This window comes from Zosterops lateralis (assembly GCF_965231275.1).
Source record: "Zosterops lateralis genome assembly, chromosome: 20".
In the NCBI taxonomy this organism is placed as follows: Eukaryota; Metazoa; Chordata; class Aves; order Passeriformes; family Zosteropidae; genus Zosterops; species Zosterops lateralis.
The window spans coordinates 4,981,321-5,008,560 of NC_139780.1; the positions used below are offsets into that span (position 1 = coordinate 4,981,321).

At 47.1% G+C, this 27,240-nt stretch overlaps 1 protein-coding gene across 1 annotated transcript in view; it reads left to right on the forward strand.

Moving 5' to 3' along the window:
- Positions 1–27,240, forward strand: part of COL27A1 (collagen type XXVII alpha 1 chain) — a 140,702-nt gene that overhangs the window by 13,396 nt on the left and 100,066 nt on the right. Inside the window, exons 3-7 of the mRNA XM_083875689.1 lie at positions 645–2,086; positions 11,016–11,069; positions 18,878–18,931; positions 24,142–24,195; positions 26,076–26,129. Coding sequence (XP_083731815.1) covers positions 645–2,086; positions 11,016–11,069; positions 18,878–18,931; positions 24,142–24,195; positions 26,076–26,129 — 1,658 coding nt within the window. The remainder of the gene's footprint in view (positions 1–644; positions 2,087–11,015; positions 11,070–18,877; positions 18,932–24,141; positions 24,196–26,075; positions 26,130–27,240) is intronic.

Genomic DNA, 27,240 nt, shown 5'->3' on the forward strand with positions numbered 1-27,240 from the left:
TCTGCGAGGGGGAAAAAAAGTGCTGCTGTTGAGAACCTTGAGCAGTTCACTGAAATCTAGGTGCAGTTTTTTCATGCTGGGAGGCACCTGCGCTTCCCTAAACTCTCAAAAGATCAAAAGCTGCTGCTTGCTAGCTTGGAGAGAGACAGATACAAGGCTTTTGCTCCCTTTGGAAGTTTTGTTACTTGCCCTCTGGGGATATGAAATTTTGCAATCCCAGCTCAATCTGTTGCTCAAATTCCTTTCCAGCTATGTGGTCAGTACTCAGAATTAAATCCCAGGAAGAGGACTAGTGGTGCTCAGTGGGAAATTTCCTTGTAGTGAGGTCAGCTCCCTCCAGAACATCTGAGCTGGTCCCTGGTAGGACGGGGGAACTCACCAGAGGCACCATGGAGCTGATGCTTTTTGGCAGTTACTGGTAATCACACTGACCATGCACTTGCTCCTCACACAATGTGAGAAGAGCTGTGAGTTCTCCATGCTCGTTATGGGAATATATATGTGAGAGGGTGGGATTAGATCTGTGAGTTGGGATTTCCTGTATCCTGTTGCCTTTGTGCGTGGATTGGTTTGACCTCCCTCCACACCCATCCAGCCCTTGGGTTGCCCAGCACCTCACATAATCTTTGTGTTTCTCTTTTCAGATGTGGATGTTCTTCAAAGACTGGGCCTGTCAGGGAAAAGGCCATCGAGTGGATGGTCCTCCTCACGTGCAGTTCCTCAAGGAGTCATTCCTTTCAAATCAGGGGTCATCTTCACTCAGCGAGCCCGTGTCGAGGCGCCGCTCAGCGCCCTCCTCCCCGCAGGCTCCAGCTCTGACCTGCTCCTGGTGCTGAGCCTCTGCTCCCACCGCATCAACAACGCCTTCCTCTTTGCTGTCAGGAGCAAAAAGAAAAAACTGCAGCTGGGGGTCCAGTTTGTGCCCGGGAAGATCATCGTCTACGTGGGCCACAAGCGCTCTGTATATTTTGATTACAATGTCCACGACGGCCAGTGGCACAACATTGCCATCAATATTCGTGGCCAGACTGTCACTTTATTTACTTCTTGTGGGAAGCACAGAGTACATGCAGATTTGCATTTTAAAAAGGACGAGGCGTTGGATCCTCACGGGTCTTTCCTCTTTGGGAAGATAAGCCAGCACTCCGTACAGTTTGAAGGAGCCATCTGCCAGTTTGATATTTATCCTTCTGCCAAGGCAGCTCATCATTACTGTAAATACCTGAAAAAACAGTGCAGGCAAGCAGATACCTACCGGCCGAACTTGCCCCCACTCATCCCCCTCCTGCCCAGGGATCCCAGTGCCTCCCCCAGTACCCCACAGCCTACAGCGCCCTCGCTGCAGGGTCTGAAAAACCTGACCACTGCTGCCCCAAACTTGGAGCTTGGCAGGGTCACTGCACCCCTCAAGACAAGGGGTTCAGGTGCAACAACCCTCACGTTGCTGTCAACCCCACCATCACGGCTGAGACTGACTACCAAAGCCACCAAGGTCACCGTGGCCCCACCTGTTCCATCAAGTCCCAAACCCCAGGTACCCACCCTGTCCTCGCTCCCTCGGGGCACGGGGACAACCCTCAGGGTGTCTCAGCCCACTGCCGGCACACGCAGGGAGAAAACTCCCCTTCCCACTGCCAGAAGGGCCCCACCAACGAGCCAGAGCCTGGTCACGGCCAGCAGGAAGGAGTCCAAGCAAGAGACCAAAAAGAAAATCAACCAAAAACCAACTGCTGAGCCCCCCAGAGTGCCTGGTACTGTAAAGCCAACGAGGAGGGTGGCTGATAACACAACCAGCAGTGTCCACCTTGTCACCCTGAAGCCAACCCCGCAGAACCCAAGCCGTGTGCCCATCCCAAAGAAGCACGTGCCGTCCCCCACCAGGAGAGTGGATCCCAGTGTCATCCCTCTGGTGTTCACCAAGCCCCCCCTGGGCTCTGCCCGGCCCGGCTCCAGAGCCAGGACACAGGCCTTCAACCTCACCACCTCAGCTGCCACTGATGGCTATCAGATCTTTGACCCCTTGGGACCCACTCCATTTCCATTTTTGTTGGGACGTCCAGGAGTGAAAGGAGAGAGAGGACCTCAGGTATGTTCAGGCTCTTGGTGGTGGCTGTTCCCAGTATGGCAGACCACAACTTCCAAGGGTTTCTGTGGAGCTTGTCCAAGCGTGGCAGCCAAGCACTGCTGCATTCCTGATTATCACAATTTTAACATAAATCTCAGTTGGAACCTGAGTGTTCAGCGATGGTGGATGCCACGAAACATTTGTGGTTCAAGCTGCTGCTTCATGTTAGATTTTTAAAAAGAAATCCCACTTTCTTTTCCTTTAAATTGCTGGCTAAAATTTTAATGGCCAGATTGGGACTATCTTCCACACCCTTGGTTTATCTCTGGTGATCTTCCATAGAAAATCCAGATGTGTTAAAACATGCCTCCAGTTAACTATTTCTTGGCACTAGTTATTAATTTGGTTTTTTATCTGATATTCACAAATCTAGAAAAGCAAATGCAAGTCCAGAGATGGCTTTGGGATTTATTTTTTTAAACAAAGTCTCATCTGTTTTTATGGTATAAGTTTTTCTTGGATGTTTTGTTCTGTTTTTTATTTCTCATAGCCTGCACTTAAAACATGCAAAAAGTTTCCTTTATAAATTTAACTACTGCATTCCACATAAAAAATAACCCCTTTCAGGTTGTATATATTGGCCATTGTAAAAGCTTACACACATTTTGTAATGCTAAAAGCACTCAGGCCCCACTAATTATCTGCTAGCTGTTCTTTTTTTATTTTTTAAATTTGAAAATGCAAACATGATCTTTAAACTGGCCAACTTTTAGGGGGGATTTGGTGTTCCAACCCAAACTGTCAATAGGAGAGAGGGATTGTACATGTAAAATAAGTTTCTCCCAGACAGAGCCTTTGGTTGCCAAGATCCAGCCTAGAGGGAATTTTTACAGCTGACTTCTTAAAATAGTGAAAGAAGAGTTTACAATGGAAATAATGAGGCTGGTGTAAGGAATGACCAGTGCTTGTCTCTGCAGAGCTGCTCCTTGGTGCAAGTAACACCTAAAGTGGAATGGTTGGGTCTCCCCAGGTCCTCAAGGGGGGCTTAGCAGTTTGTGTTTCCTCCTGCCCCATCTCCAACCTGGGTGGTGATTTCTCTGCCTGTTCTTTGGGTGTGGAGTCACCCAGGGTGGTGTTTTGTTCCCAGGTTCCTGCCCCTGGGAGAGGTGAAGGTGATGCCTGGGCAGGGGTTGAGCGTGGGCTACAGGCACCATCCCTGGTGGAGTCTTGGTGTTTGGAGAAGCTTTGCTAAATCCCTGAGTAGGCAGAACAAGCTCCAGCTATTTGGTCTTTGGTTAGGCTTCTATGTTTTGTGGAGAGTCATTTTAGGTGTATTTCCAAGAGAAGAAATTCAGCAGTTTTGCATTTCACACAGAACATCGCTCAGCTTTAAGGGGTGACCCTGGGTGCCTGCTCCAAGCCCACCAAAATCCTGACCTCTGCCACCTTCTTGTTCTTCAAGTGTCATGAGGGTGACCAGGCTCTAAGCCCCTGCAATGTAAAGAGCTCATTATTGAACTGGAGTGGAAAATCTCTCTCAAGCTTGTGAATCATAGCAAAGAAATGGATTCAGGCTGTGGAGGGCTGAGAGAAGAGATGGCAGGATTTTTCCATCCTGTCTGAGAACAACTGCAGTCCTGAACCAGAGGGAAAGGAGAACTTTCTGAGGCTCTGTCTGGCCTTATTCTCTTTGACTGCTGGAAACAAAATCGGGGCTTGGAGAGGGAAAGGTTATGGCTTGGCTGGGGCTGGCTGCCACACGGTGCTCAGCAGCTCCTGTGACTCACTCAGAGATCTCTGTACCGCGCTTCCTTGGATGTCTCTGACGTGGGAAGGGAAAAGAGGAGAAAAGATCAGAATGGGGATGACATGTTGAGAAATTCAGCACGTTCGTGGCCAGATGAGGATGTTTCAGAGCAAGTGCTGATAAATGTTCTGTGCCTGAGTAATTACCTGGCGCCATCCTCGTGCTGCCGGGCCGGCGTTCCTGATGAGGTCAGTGATATCCCAGCCTGGCCGGGGCAGGTTGTGGGCTGGCAATGTCATCTGCTGTCTGGCACACCGAGGGCAGGATAAGGTGATTAATTAGTTTTCCCAGTTGCTGCCTGATACAAGGTCTCTTCAAGAAGGTTGTCACCCTGGGCAGGGAGATGTAGGGGGGGAACTGCTTCTGCCTGTCCAGCAAGGATTGGGATCACCTCGGCTGTGATTTCTGGGCAGACTGGCAGGCACAGAATCCTTCCACCTAGAGAGAAAGGACTATTGTTCATCCTGATCATCCCAGTGGCAGCCATGGTGCCAGGCAATGATGACTCAGGCTCTGTGGTGTCTGCACTTGAGGCTTTGTGAATTCTACTAAAATAACCTATGGGATAATCTTAGCTGTGCAGAAAGGCCCCATCCAACAATAGAGGGAGGTTTTGATGGTTAGAGGAGTGTGAGCAAAGGACTGAAAGGATTTATTTGGGAATAAAATTCAGCAGCCACCATGTATTAATCTGTCCTGAAGGACCACCTGGATACTGTGCAAAAGGAAACAGAGATGCTGCATCTCACATGCAACTCATGGCACAGCATTAATTCTCCAAGAGTGTTGGGTTTGCTGAGCAGCTAGAGGAGGGAGGGCAGTATGTTCTTAAAAAAGAAAAACTTCTTGGGAACCATTAATAACCACAAGCATTTGGGATCTCAGCTGTCTGGGTTTTTTTGGAGGGGAGAAATAACAAAAGGAACACCCAGATATCGTGCGAAGTCAGTAAGGCAGCACTGACTCAGCAGCTGGCAAAAGTCCCTCTGAATCATCTCCACTGCCCAAAGCACCCCAGACAGCCTTGCTCCAGAATTCCAGGCCCTGCAGCATGACCCCAGCACATGGCTGGAAGTACCCTAAAACTCCCTTTAAAAGAAAAATGCACACTGAAAAATAGTATCTGTGTGAGCATGTCAAACCCTTGAACTGAGGCTGTAATGTGATGGCTGTTTGAATCCTCCAGTAGATGGGGTGTCATTTGCTTGTCTAGACCAGCAGCAGGTTTGGCAGGGAGATTTTGGGGAGCTGCTGTAGCCTCTCCCTTGCCCACTAGCACCACCTCCCAGGTAAAGCTGTGCTAAACCCTTGCCTTGGGGTGGCTGGGGTCTAGCACAGCGTACCCTAAGCCAGACCTTTGTATAAATCCTATATAAATCTGCAGTTCTGTAGCTCTTTGGTCCCTACAGCCAAGCCTCTTGACAAGTCTAAAGGTTATTTTTAGAGCAAGAAAACAACCCCTTGTGCTGAATGTGCAGGCTGGGATCACTGAGAGGCTGTGGAAGCACTGTGGAACAGAGGGAGTGTGTTTGAAGGACACCCCCAACATCCCAGTCAGAGCACAGGGGGACTCACAGCCCTCAGTTCCATCTGCAGCCTCAGACTGGAGGCCGTGGTGGTGCCTGGCAGGCAGCTCCCTCTCCCTCCCTCCCTCCCTGCCTGTCTCCCTCTCTGCAAGGCACATGTGTTTCCAAGCATGTCCCCAGTCTAGACTGCTCCAGCTGCCATCCTCTGCACGAGCAGTTTGTCTTGGAGCCCTGCTCCTTCCCTGAAAGAAGCAATCCCAGCCAATTCAATCAGTGGGCAGGGAAGAGAGGTGACTGGAAACACTGATAAAATATATGAAGTGCCTATTTCCAGTCCTCCCCACACCAGAAAAGGCTATTTGAGCTGCCAATCCACGATAAATTAAGGAACACACAACGTGTTTGGATATCTATTAATGAATGAGTCATATTAATAATAAAAAAAGGGGAGACTGCATGCTTTGTATAATGCATGGGGAAAGTTTTATCCTTGCTCACATCATCGGATCAAATTTTTTTAGTGATTTAACCGGAAATATCTCTGAAGGGAAATCTTGCAGGCAAATGAGCAAGGGAGAGGTCTATTATATCAGAGAGGTCTATTTGTGTAAAATAAGAGAGAGAGCTGATGGTGTGTTTGAGATAAATGCGCTGCAAAGGATCTAGGATTGTACAAATACATACAAGTTTTTTTATAAAATTTTAAAAATAGAAAGTGAGTAGTAGAGTAGGTGATCCCTCTATTCCTTCCCAGCCTTTCAGGCTCCCTTCCAAGGTCTGGGATTGCTCCAGTGTCCAAAGTACCCCCTGCAGAGCCTGTTCCTGACATCTCTCCATAGAAAAGTGGCTTTCATCAAGCTGGAACACTCATATTTTGTTGTGTACTGTGCTGCCACTCTGTGAGGAACCCAGTTGTGGACAAGGACCTTTGTGTGATAGGTGCTGCACAGACGCAGAGCAAACATCTGTGCCTGGTGAGGAAATCGTGTTACAAGGCTGGCTCTCCACCAGCAGCTCAGCTCCTGCCAGAATTATGAGGGCTTTTTGTTTTTAGACTGGTTGAAACCCAGACGTGTCCAAATTTTAATACGATAAGCCTGCCTTGGAGAAGAAAGTAACCAAAATGTTGGGGATTTCCCCTCCCCTAAAATTCTGTCTTTGTTTTAGGCAGGTTTTGAAGCCTGGCAGTGATGGGGAGGTGAGGAGAGGTTGGCAGGCTGTTGGAGATGAGGGGTTTTTTCTCCTCTTCTATTCTCCTAAGCAGGGAATTTTGAATTCCAGTGCTGTCCCTGTAGCTGTTCAGTCCTTCCTTGCTGGTGCTTCCCAGACATACAAGGCTAATGGGTAGATTTGTGGCAGTGACCATTTTTTTCTGTAGGAATATTTCTTTTCTCCTTGGAAAAGAATAGTTCAGGTTCTTTATCTGCAGGGGGAACGTCACTCACTGCTCAGAACACGGTGCCAATGTGGGGAGAAGCTTTTGATGTGTTTCCTGAACTCCTTTTTAAGTTGACTTTAACCACAGGCAGTAGCACCTGAAGAAGGAATGTTCTCTCTTCTCTCCTGAGTCTTAGCAGTGTTTTGCACTTTTGAAACAGACTTTTCTGGGTCACAGGAGAACCGTGCCACTAGTGGCTGGGCAGAAATACACTGGGAAAGACCCTAAAGTAAATATGTCCATGTGTCAGTATGCACTAGAATATGAGCTTAATAGTTTCCTGGGAAATCTCAGCTCTTTGCTGCCAGGCTGAGTACTCACCCCTGGGGAAGTGATTATGGGAATCCTCTGCTTTCTGACCAAGTTGATTCAGGAGTCATTTCCCAATTTCCAGCACCAATTCTTGTACTCAGTGTGCTTTAATTCAAGCCTTCCACAGCAGGTTTGGCCTTGCTAAGTTTGGAGCTTGCTCCCTGAAGCACTGCTGTGGGCAGAGGAAGCAGTGCAAGGGGGGGTCACAGTGTGGGAGAGGCAGAGGTATAAATTAGCAGCAAGAGGAAATGGCAAGATTTCCCTTATCCTCAGGGTCCAATGTATTTTCCTTTCAGACAAGATGGTTTAATTTTCCGTTTGCAATTTGAACCTCAGAGAGCTAAGATTAAAAAAAAAAAAAAAAAAAAAAAAAAAAAAAAAAAAGTCCCTTTTGCAGCAGAAAGTTTCCCAGCAGCAGTTTAGAACAAATCCTATAATCATTTGGTGGGATTGGTCATCGTTGCTAATGCTACCGTGGGAAACTGAGAAGGGTTAAACTTTATTGTGGCTGCCGTGAGCTGCTGCAGGAACTGTTCAGGCTGGTTAACAGCTCAGCTGTTTGGCTTGAGAAGAGAGAGAGAATCTGCTGCTGCCGAGTTTCTCCTTGATCTCTGATCTTGCCTCGTGTGATAACAGGGTGGGTGTTCTCTGCCATCAGTTTGCAGGAGGAGCAGGCAAGGAGCCAGAGAGACAAGAGCCCACAGTGCCAGGAGCAGGAGCTCACCACAGGAATCCTCAGCCTTGCTGATCCCTGCCATGGGAGGGCAGGGGCAGAGCACTGATACCCTCACCCCGTGCCAGCAGCAGGAAACTTCCCTGCCCCTTGGAGCACTCCCCTCTGCTCCTGATGGAATTCCCCGGGGTTCCCTGAGGGGTGCAGTGGACAGGTCCCTGCAGGCTCTGTGTGATCTGAGTTGGGGGTGAGGGTAGAGATGCTGTGTGGGCATCACCCCCCGGGAGGCTCTGGGCACCAGGCTGACAGACATCTCTTGCTCTCTCTGTGGAGCCCTGTGCCTGAAGTGGGACTGCATCCATCATTTGTAAGTAGCTGGGCCCTGATCCAGGCCTGTTCTCCTCTGGCTGCCTCTCTGGATGCACATTTTCCTTGAGTGTATTTCAGCATTGCTCTCCTCAGGCAGAGCCACTTGTGGGGCTCTTGTCTGAGAGCTTGAGCCTTTTGCGTGAGAACATGGGCTGGGTGATGCAGAGGGGGAAGGAGGCACTAGGAAGGCACAGTCCATACCCCCTCCAACCCAGCTCCCAAGGAACTGAGATATATGAGAAGTACAAAGTGGCCTCACAGTGTGTCACTCCTCACCACTGCCTGTGTCCATCCACTGTCACTGCCCCAGTCCTCTTCTACCTTGCCTGGCTTCAGACTGAAAAGTGGTCACATTCTTACCTTCTGCACCTTTTAGCCAGACATCCAACCCTCACCTTATCCCTCTAATTCCTCACAAAAGGAAAAATAAGTCTGAAGGGAAGACAAATCAAAGCACAGTGGTAGGCACTCCTGAATTGTGTGCTGCTCTGTGTTTTTCCAGCCTTTCTCTCCACTCTTTTCCCACTCCAGTGCTGATATTAACTCTCTCCTTATTTTTGTGTTAGCTTCAGTCTGTTCTGAGCAGCCCACATTTTTGGAGAAGGTTTTTGCTCAAGTGGCCAAGTACAATTGCAGCTGCTGTTAGCAGGAAGGTGGAAAAGGTCACCTCAATTCTGGTACACAGGGAACGCCGTGCTCAGACAGTTGCATCTCCTCTTCTGCTCCTTCTAAGAGTGTAAACAGGGATGGGTTTTGGTGGAGGAGAGATTAAGGATTGGATTAATCTCTGATAAGCTCTGTCAAAACTGTTGCTGCCTCAGTTGCACTGGATTCATGGTTTGATAGTTATCATCCCAACTGAAAGGGCAAGGGGATATTTTTAATAAAAGCTGGGATTCTGGAGCACAATTATACATGAGGCTTAAAAAACCCTACAATTACGTGTCTATTTGCACAGCTGTATAATTGCATTATGCACGGGGCCCTGAGCTGGCACAATGGCAGGTTAAAACACTGGGATATTGCTAAAATGAGGGTCAGCTGTATCAATGAGGGTTGTTAATACAAAGACCAGTAATACTGTGCTAGGCAGCAATAAGCAGCTGGCAGAGGGGTCAGATGAAGTGTCCCACGCTATGGAGACTGGACATGTCCAGGTCAGGCAGGGCTGGGCAGCAGCAGTGGGTCATATGGTGACAGAAGTCCATCCCTGTGTGTCACAGTCAGGGACATTAGCTGTTCTGTGCTGTGTAGGCTCTTTTAAAACAAGCCTTTTCTTGTTATCTACCAGAGGGGTGAAAAGTTACCCTATATTTGTTGTGCTGATAGATTAATAGCACAGAGGACACTGGGCTTTGCTTATGCCTTCCTTGACTTTTTTTTTTTCTACTGTGCCAATTTTGACTCTTCAAATAGATCACTTGTGTACAACTTATTGTGCTGTTTACATGTGGGAGGTTTGGTAATATCAGGGGAGTATTTATCCATCAGTTTACCTGCATGGTTCATACAAGTTTTCTCGTACCAAAATCTTTCCCTGGGCACGAGATTTAGGGTAGGGATGTCCTAGGTCAATTTTTTTTTTCTTACTGAATCATGATGACTCCTGGGAGCTGCAATAGAGATCACGAGCTTTGTTTGCTCCTTCTCAGGGGCAGTAGCAGCCTGAGCAGCTCTGAGCAGCAGGGCCAGCCTGGCAGTGGCTTTGCGCAGGGGTGAGATCCCCCAGGGGTGATCCAGTGGGAAGGGAGCAAGGCCAGAACGTGGCCATGGGGCTCATGCTGCACCTGTACCTTCATCCCTGTGGGATGTTGCTCCTGGGAGCTGCTGCCCCACCTGCCAGGCAGTCAGGGAGCTCAGGCTCCCTTCCAAACATCCTTCAGTTGGCTGCTCTGGATGTGTCTCCCCACTGAATGCAATGGAAACTTGTCTTTTGCAGCAAGCTACCATAATATAAATCCTCTGGGAGGCGGTTTAATTAACAGTTATTCTTGTCAGACATGCTTGGCTTGGGAGAAAAGAAATTTTGAGGAGTTATTAGGAGTTGCAGATGGCTCTCCAGAAATCTGAATTCTCCAGCCCATTGAAAAAAAAATAATAAATAGAAGAACAAATTCAAAGGAGTTCAAACCTCATTGGTTAAGTATTTTTCCTAACCTGTTTCAGATCAGTGCACAGCTGGGCTCCTGATATCTCCACTTTGTTCCTACCCTCTTCCAAGAGCCCCCACTACTCTCACGTGTATGACTCGACCTTTACTTTGCTACAGAACCTTATTTAAGAGTTTCCAACATTGACACCAATTTTATTACATTTTATAACCTGCTGCTCTAAAATATGAAGTGCTGGAGTTACACATAATCATAGATGATGTTGTAACTCGTGTAGGAACCTACAATACCAAGAGCTGCACGTGTCCAGCTGATGGAGATTAGAACACACAACGTGCTTCCCTTGCCAAGGTGCTCACACAGAGCAGGAAAATCCAAAGCTGGGAGACAGTTATGTTACCCCTATGATACAGCACAGGTCCAGGAGAGGGGAGGCACGAGACAGAGCTGTGGGAATGCAGGCTGCAGCAGAAAGATGGAGATGCTGTGTCTCTGCTCCATGGAAATACGTGCTCCCGCAGATGTTTTTGTGCGTGGCTTTTTATCCCTTTATAGTAATAGCATAATTTGAAGGGGAATTTTGGCTGTGGTGCTGTAATTGGCCCTTCTCCCCAGGTCTTCTCCAAATGATTGTGTTATGGGTCTCTGTGAAGCACTATCAGGGGCACTATCCTGTTATAGAACCATCACTAATACCTATCTTTGTTTTTCTAGGGCCCACCAGGTCTGCCAGGCTTACCAGGACCCCCTGGCAAGAGAGGATCTCGAGTAAGTGCGTTAAAAACTTCCATCAATTTGTATTTGAATCTGCCTGTCCTGTTGTTCCAAAGGCTGTTGTAGTTCCTGTGGCTGAGTAACGATTTCTTCAGGCCCTTCTCTGTTGAGATCTGGTCTCCTTCTCCCTCATTCCCTGTTGGAGGTTTTCAGGAGGCCACACTGGTGATTTGCAGCCTCCCTGAGCTAAGGTTTGGCATCAGCCAAGGCTGGGGATGGATGTTTCCAAATGGCTGTCAGAAGAACGAGATCTCTGTCTCATTTTGTTTCCAGTATCTGTTCCTTCTTGCAAACGCACTGCTGAATATATTAGCTTTGGCTGCTTTTTGTACTTCCCAGCTTCACAAATTGTTTAGTTCAAGGTCCTTCATCAGTGGGACCATGGTCTAGGACCAAGGACTCAACACACACACAGATATGAGGGGTTTTTTGTTCCCCAGACTGAGACCTGCTCTCTGACTCCTTTTCAAGCTCTGGAGCAGAATGCCTTATCTGTTCAGGAATTTGCAATGGCTCTCGCAGAATTTCTTCCTCCCCAAATGAGGTTCTGATGCAGGTCTTTGAACACTGAGTGCTGTGCTGAGGAAACATCTGGAGCTGAGTGCTGCAGCTCTCTGTGAGAAAAGCCTTCCACGCTGGCCCAGCTCTCCCAGGGCTGGGCAGTGTGCCTGACCTGGATACGGGGAAGTGCTGGCACTGCTCTCCTGGCGGCACATTGCTGTTTTCCTGGGAGCACAGGGCTGTTTTCCTGGGAGAACAGTGCTGTCCCACAGGGTGGGAGCTCTTTTCCTCAGCACTGCACCAGTGTGGGCTGGGAATGCAAAGGTGGAAGTGTCTGGAAGAGGCTGGAAGAAGGGAATATTTGGATGCGTGATCCAGGCAGCATCCTGGCCTGGCAGCAGAGGGAGATTTCCTCACACATACTTGGCTAAAACTCAACCCCCGTGTAATGTCTTTAAAGAACAAGCAGGAGGCTGAGGGCTGGGAGGCTCGGCATTCCCCCAGGACACTTGTTACACTCCTGTGAGATCTCGCAGTAACCAGCAAAAATAAACTCATCTCCTTTCCCCAGCAGTAAAATGCAGGTCTGCAGGACCCCCTGGGGCCTGGGCCTGTGTGAACAGCCCTGAAAGCTGATTTGGGCTCTGAGTGAGCAGGGTTAGGCAGCACCAGGCTCGTGTTTATAGTTGGGACAAATCTGTTCCACGTTAGAGAAGTTTTTAATGAAGCATCAGCCCTGATAGTCACAAGTGCCCAAGCAGCTCCCACATCAGTAGATTTCTCAGAGTTTGCATTTCTTGGCATCCCCATTAAAGCTGGAGGTTGGTTCCTACCCCAGCTCATTGCTTATGAGGAGTGTTTGGTGTTACTTCTGGCAATCCCGTGGTTTGCAAACCAAACTGCAGGTCTGGAGTCCCCAGCTGCATCCCCTGCCTGCTGTATGAGTGACCAAATTTCAGCTCTGCATCCCAATTCCACTTGAGTTTCTTCTGAAGGAAATAGCATCATGGAAGCTGTGTCAAAATTGTCTGTTATTCCCCAGCTGTGGCATGCTCCATCCTATATTTAAGATGATCCTCTGAAAGACAATAAGCAACAGAGGATTTTTGAGCTCAGTCCCTGCCAGACGTGCTGAGAATTGGTCCAGGAAAGAGTTCCCAGTTAGGAAGTGCTCAGCACAGCTGAGCCTGGCTTGGCTCAGACCTCTATAAAGAGGCTGTGCTAATTTTGGGAGGGGGCAGAAGGGTCACGCTATGAATATCTGGCCTGGAGCACTGGAGACAGGACTGTGCCTAAATTGTTTTGACTTTGGGATGTGTTTCTTCTGGTAATTTTTTCTTGTGTCTCTTTGGGATTTAGGGATTTCAGGGGAAAGCGGAGCTGCCAGGGACTAAGACAGGCTTAGGGGAATTTTTGCATCTTTTGCTTTTGTTGTGCTTGAAAAACTTAAAAATAAATGTGCAACATTGCAGGGGTCATGTTCTCCTAACCTGATCCTCCAAAAAAGCAGCTGCAGAGTTCATGCACCAGCCCATGGATAAGCATGAGGTGTCCCATCAGGCCACAGCCCAAGTTTGGAGCTCCAGAGGAGAGGTGAACATTGCAGGCAACTTTGCAGTGCTGGATGCAGAGGAAAGGAAGGATCTCTTTGTCACCAATGCAATTTATGCCTAATGCAGGAGATTAATCACCCTTGTTGTAACTTGCATAATTTCTGTATTATTAATGCTTGTACAGTTGCCTGGCACATTTGAAAATCCAGTAGCAGCATTTGACTTGTGACTTTGTGTAGCTGTGAAGGTGCCTCATGCTGATGTATAGTGCAGAATTTCCATCCCATATTGGCTAGGGTAAAATGAAATCTCTGATTAGCCTTTGCCTTAAGAGTGAGGCTGTAGTGGGTGAGAGTCTGTAAGAAAATCTGGCTGCTCCCATGGATCTGTCTCCTGCTTTTCAGCAGATGGGTATCACCAGACCTGCCTGTGTAGTCTGAGGGTGGCTCTTCCATGTAGGCAATGCCACCTGCTTTGCAAAGGCATCGCAGACTGTGTAACACCATAGAAGAGGTTCTGATTGGGACATACCTCAGCATTCAAGAGCAATCCAAGGCAAGGTAGCAGAGTGGATAGTGCAGTAGGCTTGTTGAAAATTACAATTTCTCCATTTTTAAAAGCCAATCCTCATTTCAGGAGCATGGAATTAATTGTATACTCTATCACTCCATCAGCAGGGGCCCGCTGAGAAAGATTCAGGCTATTCCTGTGCTCTGCTCTCTGCAGCTATGAAAGCAAATTCTCATTTTCTTAACAAGTGAAAACTGGGTGTTTCACCTTCTCATTATTTCCTGAGGGACTCCAAGAGAAATGAGCTAAAAATTGCAATAGGAATGGCTAATAACACTATCTCAGGAGCTCTCCAATCTGTAGAGATATTGCTGTACTGCCATGTGTGCTCTCCAGGAGGGGTTTCTCTATCTAGGATGGGTTTCATCTTTCATGGCTGCATTAAATAATTTGAGACATAAGAAGAGGTCTGTCCACACTTGGATGGTTTGTTGTTCAATGAATGTGCTGTGTGCCTGATCAAGTGTCTGTGTAAGACCTAAGGCAATGGTAGTGTCAGCAATGAAGGATTTCCCCAGCTTTATATGATGTGAAATGCCAGGCAGGTCACAGGATGGCTTTTCCATGGTGGTGGCACTGGGGTGCACTGGGTGACACCCCCAGTTCTGTGCAAGCCAGATTTTATTTCTGACCTTTTCATTTCTTCAAATCAGGGTCTCCCAGGGAGGCAGAGGCTGGGATTTGCTCTCAGGGATGTGCCAACAAGCTCTACAAGGAGCTGTCAACAAAGGGCTCCCACTGGAGCAATAATTCCTTCACCACTGTAGCTTGTTCCTGCCTCACCCCGGCTCTGTGAGCTTCATCCAGTGCTGTCTGTGTGAGGGGCTCTGGACAGCACATCTGCATCCACCACAAGCTGTGACTCATCCCATTGGTGTAGTTTGACCAGCAAAGGTACCCATGATTGGAGCAGGTCTGCAGAGAAGTGCTGTGAGGAGTGACACTGGGTCTTAAACTTTGCCTTCCAGCTGAGGCTGTGGAAATCCCAGTTTTGCCTCTACATGGAGGAAACAGCAATTCCTAGGTACATGCCAGACAGGAGTCCTGTTCGTGGAATGGTTTGGGTTGAAAGGGACCTTAAAGATCATCTTGTCCCAACCTGACACCACAGGCAGGGAACCTCCCACTAGACCAGGCTGCTCCAAGCCCTGTCCAGCCTGGCCTTGGTTGTTTGCTCAGCCCCCAGGACAGCAAGAAAACAACAACAGTCAAATTTTCCAAAATACGCAAATAATTCAGGAAGCCAGGTCCCACTAAAAGTCACACCTCCTACAGGTGAGCAAATGCAGGTACAAGAAATTCTCATCCCTGTCCATACAACAGATCAGAGGCAGAATCAGCAATAAAAAAGCCTTACGTGCTGTAATTGTTCTTGGTTTATTTAAACTCTGAGACACCATGGGAGAAATCCAAATGGATGGATGAAGGGAATACACATGCCCTCCCTGATGCTTCAGGATGCTCTTGCCATCCTCCTGTGAACCACAGCAGCTTGAAAGACTGGGAGGTCCCAGTGTAACATGTCCCTGTTACATTTGGTCTGTGGTTGGAAAAAATCTCCCTTTCCTTCAAAATGCAGGGCTTCCCTCCTGAAACAAGCAACTCAGTCAGCTGTGGAGATTCCCCAGTATCCTCATTCCATTAGGAAGATTTTCTAATTTCTTAAAAGTGTTTAAAGAAACAGTTTGCTTGGCTTCACTTCAAATATTTAGCTCTTTTTCAGCAAGCCAGAGGTCACAGTGGGATCTGTAGGTCAGAAGCAGAAAAAGTTGCTTTACGCAGTGAAACCCCAAGACATAATGAGTTTCAAATGAGCGGTCATTCCTCTGACTGCAGCTCTCTAGCATTTAGCAGGAGTTGGGAGGATTTTTTTCCCCTTCCTGGTGAATGCTGGGAGGGTTGGGGGAAGCTGTGCACAGTTACACTTTTGTTAATTTCTATGGGCCGTGAACCACTGGGCATAAAAGCCCTTCTATGAGCAGGGTCCCCTCTCCAGGCATCCCCAAGCAGAACTGGGTGGCTCAGGGTCCTTCTCAAGTGGCATCTTTCACATAGGAGACATTCCAGGGAGATGGGAAAGCCCTCCTTGCCTGGAGAACACATCCAGGGATTGTTCTGTTCTCTGTGCCACCGAGTAGCCTCAGGCTGCTGCTGTCCCATGGTAAAATTTTCCATGGAGTTTCTGGTACACGGCTGGGAAGGTTTCAGATCCAAGTGTGCCTGCATGGGTTGGGTTGTTTCAGCAGATAGAAGAAGCCAAAGCGGGTGGGGAAATGTGCACTCAAGCAAATAGTGACACAGGCAGTGGGGTTTTTATCATTTTCTCACCATTGTCCTACCCTGTGTGTAGATATGAGAAGTAAAATTGATGTATTGATGATAAATATATTTAGGAGAATCCAAATTTCTAGCTGGGAGTGGTAAATTGAATTAATCTAGGACCAAGTGAATAAAATACAGCAATTAACTGTTGCTGACAGCTCCTGAGGCAGCTGCTATCCTGTGCCTTTTGTTACTCAGCCCATCTCACTGTACCACACAGCATCTTCCTCCTCTGCCAAGAATGTGGGCGGAATCCCAGATTCAGGACTCACCATGTTGGAACACATCAAGATCAATTATTTTTTACAAATTTTTAGGGCTGCTGGCAGACTACACCCTTTTCTCTCCACAGCTGCCAGAGCAGTTTCAGATGTCTAACACAAGCCCCAGAACTGGTCACAGCAGTTTCCTTCATGCCAGACTGGATTTCCCACTATCATTTCATCACAGGATGTAGCCACTTCCAGTAGGATAAGACCACATTGGTCTTTAGGGACAGGATGAGTCTCTGACCTCCCTTTGCCTGGATTACACTGGATACACTCTGTCAGCCTCATTGAACTCAGTGGCAAAGGCTCTGTTTTATCTCGAGAGTCTCTGTTTTCATAATCACACTTTTAATCACTAGAAACTGTGACTGGATCCTTCCTCCCTTCTCCTCCTCCTCCTTCTGGTTAAGGCTTTTTAGGGTTTTGTTGCTGTGCTTTGGTTTACTGTGGAAGAACCTGCACCAGATTTTGCTGGGGGTGTGATCAGTCTCTTATCCAGGAGCTCTGGATTGGCAGCTGGGGTTCCTACATTCCAGGTTTCCTCCTGGAATCCACCACCTTCATTTGGGAGTCACAGCACACCGAGCTGCTCCCTCCAGCCTGACACTGCTGTGAGCCTGCCCTGGGCTCTGGTGGAGCACAAACTTCAAATGACTGCACTGCTGTGGGCTCTGGGCCAAGCTGCCTCACTCCAAAGTTGAATTACAGCTGAATTCCCTCCTCAAACCCAGCAGCAGCCTGGATTTATGGACCCTGTTCAGAGCTACCTCGATCATTGCTTATGTGTACAAGCTTTTTAGGAACATAGGTTTTTTTAAGAGACTTTGCTAGCTTGATTTCTGTTGCTTATTATTAATTTTCCTACATCTTTGAGACTTGGAAGACTTGGGCTGAAGCATTTTTGCCACCACAGACTTGCTGTATTACCTTAAGCAGCACTTTAAGTCTCTGTTTCAGTGTTCCACACAATGAGATGGGCAGGTGATTCCACAGTTTGCTGGGAAGATGAAATTTATTTAAGACCCCTCAGTGTCCAGGTACTCTGGCTACAGCAGCTGCTGTATGGCTTCTCAAGTGAGAAGTTGATACTCAAGCACCTTAATTTTAATTAAAAGCTCTTTCAGTTTCACTGGAAATTCCCAGATGGGCTGAACAGGAGGATTTCAGGTGAAAAAATGAAAGAAAATTAAGAATGGGACAATAAGTGTGTTTGGGTTCAGGCTGAAAATTTGGAAGGAATTTAAGAATGGGATGTTAATTTGAGTAAAAACTGCCATTTGAAAAGTTCAGTCTCAATCTTTAAATTAAACAGCCTCTTGCAGCATGTTGTGAAATAGCACTGAGCATTCAGCAACTGTCTGTACCACAAGATGCAATTTGAAAAGGCATTATTTTCTATTAAAATGCAGTAAAAATAGAATAGAATAGAGATCAGTGCACCAATGTTCCCTCAGGAGACAGCAAGGACACTGAACTTGGCTGGCAGTGGCACATTTAACTGCAGTGACTTTCCCTGGAAATCAGACCCTGATGATTTGGACCCCAAAATGCTCACTGGAAAACCTACAGCTTGCTGAGAAAGTGCCTGGGTGACTTTTTATCCCCTTGCCTGGACTCCCCTAATCTGGGGGTACATAAAGCCCTCCTTGTGGCAGTGCAGAGCTCTCACACCTTCTTGGCAGAATTCTTGGAGTTGAATTCTCAGGTTGTTTCATCTCCCAGGAACGTGTTCAAGTGGACTTAGAATTGTTATTACTTCTGCCTGAGAGGTTAGCAGATCTTCTGGGCTGTATATAATCCAGGCATAAACTATTCTTAGCTGCTTATTCCAGATAACTCCTTAAATAGTCTTTGGAAAATATGCAGGGTGCTTTTAAAAAGTGATGTCAAAGGAGATTCTGATGTATGTGATTTGAGGTAGATGCTCTGACAGTGTCACTGGCTCATGAGAACTAAGGGAACATACAGATTTAACTATGTGAAATATGGATTTAAAGGGTTTACATGGACTTACTGCTATTCCCACTGTTTTGTTGTCAGATTATGCATTTTCTTTCCGACCTCTAAAGACAAAAATCTGGTTGGCTTGTAGGGGAAATGAGTTCACCCCAAAGAGCTGGATAATTTTCCTTTCGTAATTACTTCTGTTCTCTTCAATTCTGAGCACAAAAAAAAAAAAAAAAAAAAAAAAAAAAAAAAAAAAAAAAAGTTAACACCCCCACACACTTCCTCTCCCCTTTGCCTGCTCCCATCCCCTTCTGCTGGGGCTCCTCCCAGAGCCTGGACTCCCCTGACCTGTGGAATATTTGGTTTACCCAAATTATCTCAGTGTCATGACATGTCCTGTGGTGACAGGCACACATCCCCTTCCACAGAGGCTGGTGGGAACCCACAGCTGAGCTTCCCTCCCTGGATGCCAGGGAGGGTCCCAGTGCCACATCCCCCTGCCAGGGCACCCCAGGGCTCTGGGGCTGGGGCTGAGTCTGAGTCTGGCACAGCACAGCCAGAGGCTTTTGGCTGCCCCAGGGTTAATGCAGATTCCCATCATCTCCTTCTGACTCAGTTTTGTGTTTGTTGTGTGTTTTAGGGTCCCCCAGGCCCCCATGGAAACCCTGGCTCACCTGGCCCCCCAGGACTGAAAGTAAGTATGAACTGCTGTGAGGAGCCTTCACCTTCCCATCCCACAGGACATCCTGGGTGAAGGACAGCCTCCTTTCATTCTGCTCTGGACAAAAAGACAGTGGCTGAAGCCATTTCTCCCTCTCTCCTGCTCTCCCAGGGGCTCTCCAGCAGCACAGCTGACCCTTCTCTTGTGCCCAGAGAGACCCTGCTCTGTGTCTCCATCCTTGGTTCTCCTGGATTTCAAAGACTGCCAAATTAGGATCCTGCTTAAGCTATTCCTGTGCCAGGGCACAAACTGCTTTGTCAGACAAGGGCAGTGGAATCCTTGCTCCAGAGCTCCACCAGCTCTGAATTTCTTTGCTTTCTCATTTCTCTCCTCTGGATTTTGCAGCCTGTTCCTCTACCTTTGAGTCTGGATAGTGGCAGGAGTGCCTGGCAGCACCCAGCATCTTTCTCTGCTTTCCTCCTTCTGAAACTCCTATCTTTCCCTCTGCAGAGTTTCTGGGAACTCTGAACTCCATCAGTCCTCCCAAACTGATCTCATGGTTTCCTTCTAGCTGCCCTCACCTCTCCCAGGAGGGCTTACAGACCTCCTGCAGTGCCAGGGGCCCTGTGTTTTGTCCTTTTCTCGTGCACACACATTCCTTGTGTTTTACGCCTTTCTCCTGCACACACATTCCCTGTGTTTTGTTATTTTCTCCTGCACACACATTCCCTGTGTTTTGTCTTTTTCTCCTGCACACACATTCCCTGTGTTTTGTCTTTTTCTCCTGCACACACATTCCCTGTGTTTTGTCCTTTTCTCGTGCACACACATTCCCTCTGGGTGGCATCGAGGTGAGAGTCACCCCCTGCAGCTGGAGCCTCTCCCTTTGCCTGGGACTGAGCACAGATGTGGCTCTGGAGGGGTCCTAACCCAGTGTGCAGCAAAACCCTTCCAAAAAGGTGTTTTTTAATTCCCAGCTCATTCTGTGTATAACGCTTTGTGTTACCTAAAGACTGAAGTTCCTGGAAAACTGGTTTGGATTGCTTTGGTATGATTATTTACAAAGGAATAGGTTTATATTTTGTAACATCTGTGTTGGACTAAAGAACAATAGAGTTTGGAGAGGCAACATTAACAGAGATTTTCACAACCAGGGAGCTTCTCAGCCAAACAGAGAAAGGTGTGAGCAATAGTTCTGTCTTTTCATGATCTCATCAGTAGGCAGAGATGTTACAAGCATTATTGATGCTCTGGGAAAAAGATTCTGGAAACTTAGCACGCTGCCTCTACGTGATTGAAAGTTAGGCACTGGAGACTTGCTGGTGAACAGCAGCTGGTTTAAATTCCACATACAGCCTCAAAAGTGAGCCTGTAAAAGTTCTACATCTTAGTGTTTTGTATTTATTCTCCATCAATGACTTCCAGATCACACTTGTTGAGTTTTATAAGTCAAATCAAACTTTTTTTATCTAACTTCCAGCCCTGCAAATCCAGCCTGGTCCAAGCTGTAGAGTCAAACTATGTTTCTGTGCTACAAGTTGGGGTTTTTTAAAACACTTTTAGCCAAATGACTTGTCAGAAATCATCATTTGGCTGTAAAGCTCTATTCAGTTGGTCACCTAATAGAAATGAAATCTTACTTTAAGCATTTTTCCTCCATCTCAATGCACAGTCTGGCAGCAGGAAGTCTCAGTGGATGGAGAGCTGTAAGTCTGCAGCAGAGATCTGGTGTCATCAGGCTCTGTGATATATTTTATTTTTGTCCAGCCACTGTTTGCAGGGTTGGTCTGTTCCTGGTGCTTTGTCAAAAGAAATTTTGGGTTTGCAATGAGGATGTGAGAGCTGGAGCTCAGCCCAAGCCATGGCCAAGGTTCACCTGTAGCAGGGAGAGCCTGGTGAGCTGTGTTATATCATCCATACCTCAGAAATACTCTTTGGAAGGTGTGGATCAGATGCCAAAGTTTTGACTCCCCTCCTTCCCTTCAATTCTCTGGTGTTACAGCAGTCCCAGAAAATGGACTTTGCCCCAAAAAGTGGATTTCACCCCCTCATGGTTTAACTGCCTACAAGCCTGCACTTGGGACCTGATTTCTTCATCATAAGACCATGAAAGAATGATTTGGGTTGGAACCTGAAAGCTGAAAACCTGAAAGCTCATCTCATTCCTGCCCCCCCTGCCATGGGGAGGCATGAGAATAATGCCCCAAATCCTCCACTAGACCAGGTCACTCAGAGCTCCATCCAGCCTGGCCTTGGACACTTTCAAAGATGGGAATATTCTTAACAGACCCAGCACATGGCAGAAATTGTGGGCTTGTGAAAGCTCAGCCTGGACAACAGGCCAAAGCAGCTCCAAGTGGAACTTTTCTTGCTGAGAGCCATCAAGTGGCTGCTGGACTCAGTCTGGCTTAGATAGCAGTTAATCCCACAGAAAAAACCAGCAATCTAAGGAAGGAAATTGAAATTTCCCATATAGATACAGCTTGGAAACCATGACTAACACCAAGTCATTGTCACTTAAAAAGGGGCCCAGGAGCATAATTTTTATCAGTTGAATGACCAGAGCCCTTGTGCAAGGGCTGTGGTGTGGCACTGCAGGCTCTGGGTGGTTTTGTGTGTCTCCTGCCAGGCTGTAGTGCTTTAGTTGTGTTTCTGCTTCTCACAGTCAACCCTGTGCAGGGCCCACTTTATTCTCATCACTGGAGCTGAGCACTTGTAATTCCTTGGACTTAGGAAGCTGATCTTTTGCACAGAGCTGTTTGTAGCTGTTGAGCCAAAATCCTGCTGATCTGCTTGGGCATGGTTCCACTGGCTCCAGTGGCATTACACCTGCTTGTGCCACCTGGGAATTTAGCCTGTGGTGCTCAGCTCAGCAGTTCATTATGAGAAACTGCTTAAAGGGGAGGATTCTTATCACTTTCCACATTCTGCTTGTTGTCCTTGGCAGTTGCATGTGATTGGCAGAGATTGATTCTTGCAGATAACCTCTGGAGCCACAGGCTGGGCTGGGGTTGTGACTGGGTCTGTCACCTCAAAGCTGCTGGGGGACACGAGGGGTGTTTTTGCTGATGACTAGATGTAGCTCTCAGGATGCCCTAAAAGCTTTTAGGATTGGGAAGATGGCCAGACAGGGTGTGTTTTCAAAAGCCATTGCAAGAGTTAGGTTTGCATCTCTCATCTGGAGGCTTTTGGTATCAGGTATTAGGATGATTTGCTGCTCTGGAGAAATCTCTTCTTAAAGTGCTTGAAAAATATTGAATTTTCAGTTTAGTGAATGGTTTTTCTCTCCAAGGTAGCTCATCAGTTTGGCTCATTGATGTTTAAAATAGTATTAGTGGGGTTGCAAAACTGAGATGTTTAAATTGCACAGCTCTAGACTTCTCCCAGGTAAGGAAAAAAAAAAAAAAAAAAAAAAAAAAAACCACTTCTTCTTTTACAAGAGGAAGAAGTGTTCTCAGTAAGTTAGGATGAGAAAGAGAGAAGCTTGTGGGAAAGGTGCTATGGCTTGGGATGGAAAAACTTAGGTTGATTCCCCTGTTGTCATTGCTGTGTGAGAAGACTCAAGCAATTAATCCACAATTTCAGCCCTCACATCCAGCTGTTCCCATTGCTGATTGATCTTGGGCACATGTGATCCTGCTCCTGGCTGAGTTCTCCACCTGTGTGATGGTCTCAGCAGTGCTGAACACAGAACCAGAGCAAAGCACAGACTTGGCTAATGTGATCTGGAGCTTCCCAGGGGAAAACACAAGTTCTTTTCCATGTCTCAAAGTCATTGCATGGAGCACAAGGCAAGATTTAGGGAAAGTGGTGGGTGTCTACCTGCTGCAGTAAATTAATTTTGCAGAGTAGAAATGGAGGACCCAGTGATCCCAAGAGCTGCTCTAATCTGTTCTCAGCAGTGGCAGCACCCAGTGACTGCTCTGAAGCTCAAGGAGTGGGAGAATTGCCCTGATAACAGCTGCATGCAAAGCAAGATTATCTGCATGACTTCATTTACTGTTTGGAAAGCCGGCAGCCTCCATTCAGAATTTGTGCAGATACATCTGCCTTGAATCAGCAGTGCTCCCTACAGTCCAGAGCTGCAGTCTCACTCCCGAGCCTCACAGCTTGTGGTGGCAGGAGGAGGAGGAGGATGGTGGGGTTTACACTCTGTGCAAGGTGGGAAGTACACATGGAATGCACTCACAGTGAGGCTGTGTGGAAAAGCAACTCAGCTGGCTGTGACCAGAGCTCTGTGCTGCTCATGAGAAATGCCAGTTAATAACCAGCATTGCTCCTTTCTAGGTCTCCCCTTCCCTACAAGCACTTCACTTGACAGCCATTAATTAACCCTCCCAGCTGTCCTGTGCTGATGTGGCACACAGAGGTTGTGGCTTGTTTATGATTCATGGGGTGTTAAACAGTGGTTGATCCTGGGATACCCATCTTGGCTGTGCCAGAGGAGATGTTATGTGTGCTAAGCTTTACTTCTCCCCTACCCAAAGAACCTGGCACACTTCAATCTCTTCTAGATTTTCCTAATTGCATTTCTCCCCCTGTTAGGTGCTCACATTACCTTCCCACCTCTTGAGAATTTGAAGTGGGGTTTCCAAAGGAATCTGCTGGAATTAGATGATCAAACACTGCTGAGATTCCAGCCCCTGTTTGTCAGAAGATCACAGCCTCAAACAGTAATTTCCCCCATCCCAGTTGTTAAGGAGGAAAATAAGGAATACTGCCACTTAAGGTCAAGTGTGCCGCTCTCTGCCAGCCTGGGAGCCTCACAATTGCTCTGCCTGTTGGGGGTGCCTAATTAGTACAACTTTCTCTGCAGGCTCATCTGTTCCTCACAGTTAAAGAAGCAACAGCATCCAGTGAGTTGTCGAGAAGGATGGTTCAGCCCCAGTAATAGGCTTGGTAATTAATTTTGTGATGGTAGTTGTAGACAAGGAAGGAATCGCAGCTGTCTGCTCTAATAAGTATCAAAAGTCCTGACATTGCTTTCTTCCAGTTATCCTTTCTTTAGCCAATTGAATACTGTCAACTGCTATTTAAAACTCAACTCTTTAGCAGCAGCAATCACTCACCAAATCCACCCCCAGCAAAACAGCTATTCCAGGCCACTTTAATACATTTGGAATGTCAGGGAAGACTGGGATAAAACAAAATGTTTTTCTCATTTGGAGGCTTGGTGGAAGCAGAACCACATCTGTGGGCTGGGCCCTTGGATTGTGTCACTAATGTTGAGTTTTTCATTTCAGGGTCAGAAAGGGGATCCTGGGCTGTCACCTGGAAAGGCTCGCAATGGGCAGAAGGTGAGATGTCACCCTGAGGCCACGAGGGGCTTTTAGACCTGTGCACACACACAGGGAGTCTGCACTGCAGCCACAAGCATCCCAGCTGCTCCACTGGACTTAGCACTGGGAAATGAGGCTCAGATCTTGGATCCAGGACTAAAGAGAGGTAGCTCTCAGTGATCATAGTGCTCTGAGGTGCCACCTGCCATGGTGTTGTCTGAGTGTTTATCCAATTTATCCATAATCTGTGGCCCAGCTGAAGCTACCACAAGCACATAGCTACTTCAGCCAAGTGTTTAAAGGTACAGCCACACTCTGGGCATGCAGCTGCAGCAAGAGGCAATCCCAGTGTAAGGAATAAAAATCTTGGAGGCCAAGGAAAGCATGTTCTTGCTGAGGAGCAGGGGTTTGCTTCATGCTCCAGCCCCATCAGGGTAGAGGTTTCTTGGTGCAGGGTTCTAAGGCATGGACCTCACTGAGGGGTTTCTACCAAGGGCTGCTCAAATCAGCACAAAGCACCAGCTTGGAAGGAAAGCTGCTTTCTGGGTTTAGCAGTTTCTGAGGATCAGAGTTCTCCTAATTCTTTTCAAGAAGTTATAACTCCCGTTTTTGCTGTTTCACAGCTGAGTGGTTTTTACTGGGGCAACAAGCTCTCACAGAATTCTAGAAATGAACAATAGGGTAATCAGGACTCCACATCACCTACCTCAATTAGCTCTTTCAGTGATGCCTGCACTGTCTTTGGTAACTTGAATCCAGATTCTCTTCCTCTCACCAGAAGCCTTGCTATAAATGCACAGCTCATAGAAAGCACCATAAGGAGCTTGGGCCCTTCATTTGACACCAGATTCCTCCGTAGAGCACAGTGAGGCCACACAGCTGCAAACTGGAAGGCGATGCTAGAAAAATATTCAGAAGACTAAATGTGAAATGATCCTGTTAACACCATGAGATGCCTTTTGAAGTTTCTGATACGCTGTATTGGAGTGGCATCACATGGAGTTCATCCACCTGCAGGGGTCTGCAACTGTTTTCTTGAAGACAGTGCTTGGTGTAAAAAAGGGAGAGATCCAGATCACCTTTAGCTTGTGTTAACAAGGATTTATTCCTGATAGAAGTAATAGGAATAAGGAGTTTCCAGCAGGAGTTTGGAGTGATGCCTAATTTTCAAGCTAGATACTGGAAATCTGTTGGATTTCAGTCAGAAAGCACTCCAGGGTGTTTTGATGCTGATCAGAGGAGGCCAAGTGGGCTCACACCGCGGGGTTGGGTGTTGGAGAGGTCTCACAGCAATGCGCTCATCCGTTCTCTGATGGTTTGGGTTTGCCAGCTGGGGTGTGATGCAATCCCTTTTCAGAAGTCCAGGCCACTGAACAAACCCTCCCACCAGCAGCCTGCAAAGGTTCAATCCATGTCAGACAGGCAGGTTAAATAATCACACCACAGCACCATCCGAACGGGAGCCACGGGCTGAGCCAGTGCAGTAGCGGAGTGTGAGAGCAAATCACAGGATTTGGCAGGAGGTACCTGTTGTTCTTGCTGCATTTAAAAATCTAAAATTTCCTTGCCTGGGCGATTTCAATGCCTATTGAAAGGCGAATGAAGCATGTGACTGAATGAGATCATTGAGGGGAAAAAAAGCGCATTCATTCTGCTTGCGAAAAGCTGGACTCCAGCAGCAGCTGCCATTAATTAACTGGGGTTATTATTTATATGAGCCAGTTAATAGAGATGTTGTTTAAATCTACTCTTCTTATCCAGTCAGGTTTTGAAGAGTTGTGATTAGAACCAGAAATATCAAAAGCTGGGGGCTGGCGTCAGCAAAATAATTGTGGTAACTGCAGTGGGCATGGGGAAAATGTTGCTGAAAACTAATTGAACTTGCTTGCTTCCTACAGGGAGACGTGGGCTTACCTGGTTTAACTGGGTTCCCTGGACCACCTGGTAGAAAGGTAAGAGTGTTCTTTTCTAGTGAATTAGATCAGTAATTTTATTTTAAAATTTTCTTCTTTAACTCTACTTGAAAGATTTAATTGCAAGTCCCAGTATCCACCCAAAGAGCCTTGTGCCTGTTTAGCAAGTGTGTAACCTGGGGAGATAGGCTGGAGTGACTGCCTAAAGGCTATGTAAGAGTATGAAATTAAATTCTGGATACAGAATTCTGTTTCTTCTTTATATTCCACATCCCTCTGCACCCTGACACTGGGTGCTCCTCAGCAAGCTCAGTTTAGGCCTGGTGCAGCCAGTGCAGTATCTAAAGGGGTCTCCAACCAACAGCAATACTCAAAGGATTCAGAACAGTGCCAGCATTCCAAGGAAACCATGACTCTCTGTCCTGGTAAAAGCACATTTAAAAAATGTATCTGTGTGCCTTCCCTCTTTATTTTTCTTGGAGACTGTCAGCACTGGTCAGGTTTTACTTTGTTTGCTTCTATATTGATGCTTCTACACAATTAACGTCACAAAATTCTGCCTAGAAAAGGGTATGTAAGGCTAGAACACAAGATCCATACCTGTTTTCCTGAGGCAGCAGGGTGTGTGTCTCCATCCTGCACAGCAATACCTCAGCCATCCATTCCTGGAGCTCAGATATTTCATATATCAAGGAGATTTCAGCTGAGTTTCCAGTTCCAGGCTCTGTTGGTAGGTTGGTTTCTATTTTTGGAAGCTGTTTGAGTGGGGTTCAGTGGCCATGACTCCCCCTCCCAGCAAGCCAATATTGCCCCAGCTAAACAAACAGTCAAAATTAGCATCTTGTTTCCATCACTTCATCAGTCAATGGGCCATTGACCATAGACTGTTCCTCAGGTCAATTAGCTGCACACAAACACCTTCTCGGGTGTGTTTTAAGACTCCAAGGAGAGAAAGAAGGTGTGGAGGAGGCTGAAAGGAACCCTCCCTCTCCACAATTATTTGTTGTGTGCCTTATTCTAGAACCAAATTGCCGAGAGGAGGGGGCTGAGTTTGTTTTCCTACTCCAAGGCTGGTCATGCTTGGGGTGCTGTGTGGAGTAGGAGCAATTGAGTGATTAATTATGGATCTTTTGCTGTCACAAACAAGTTC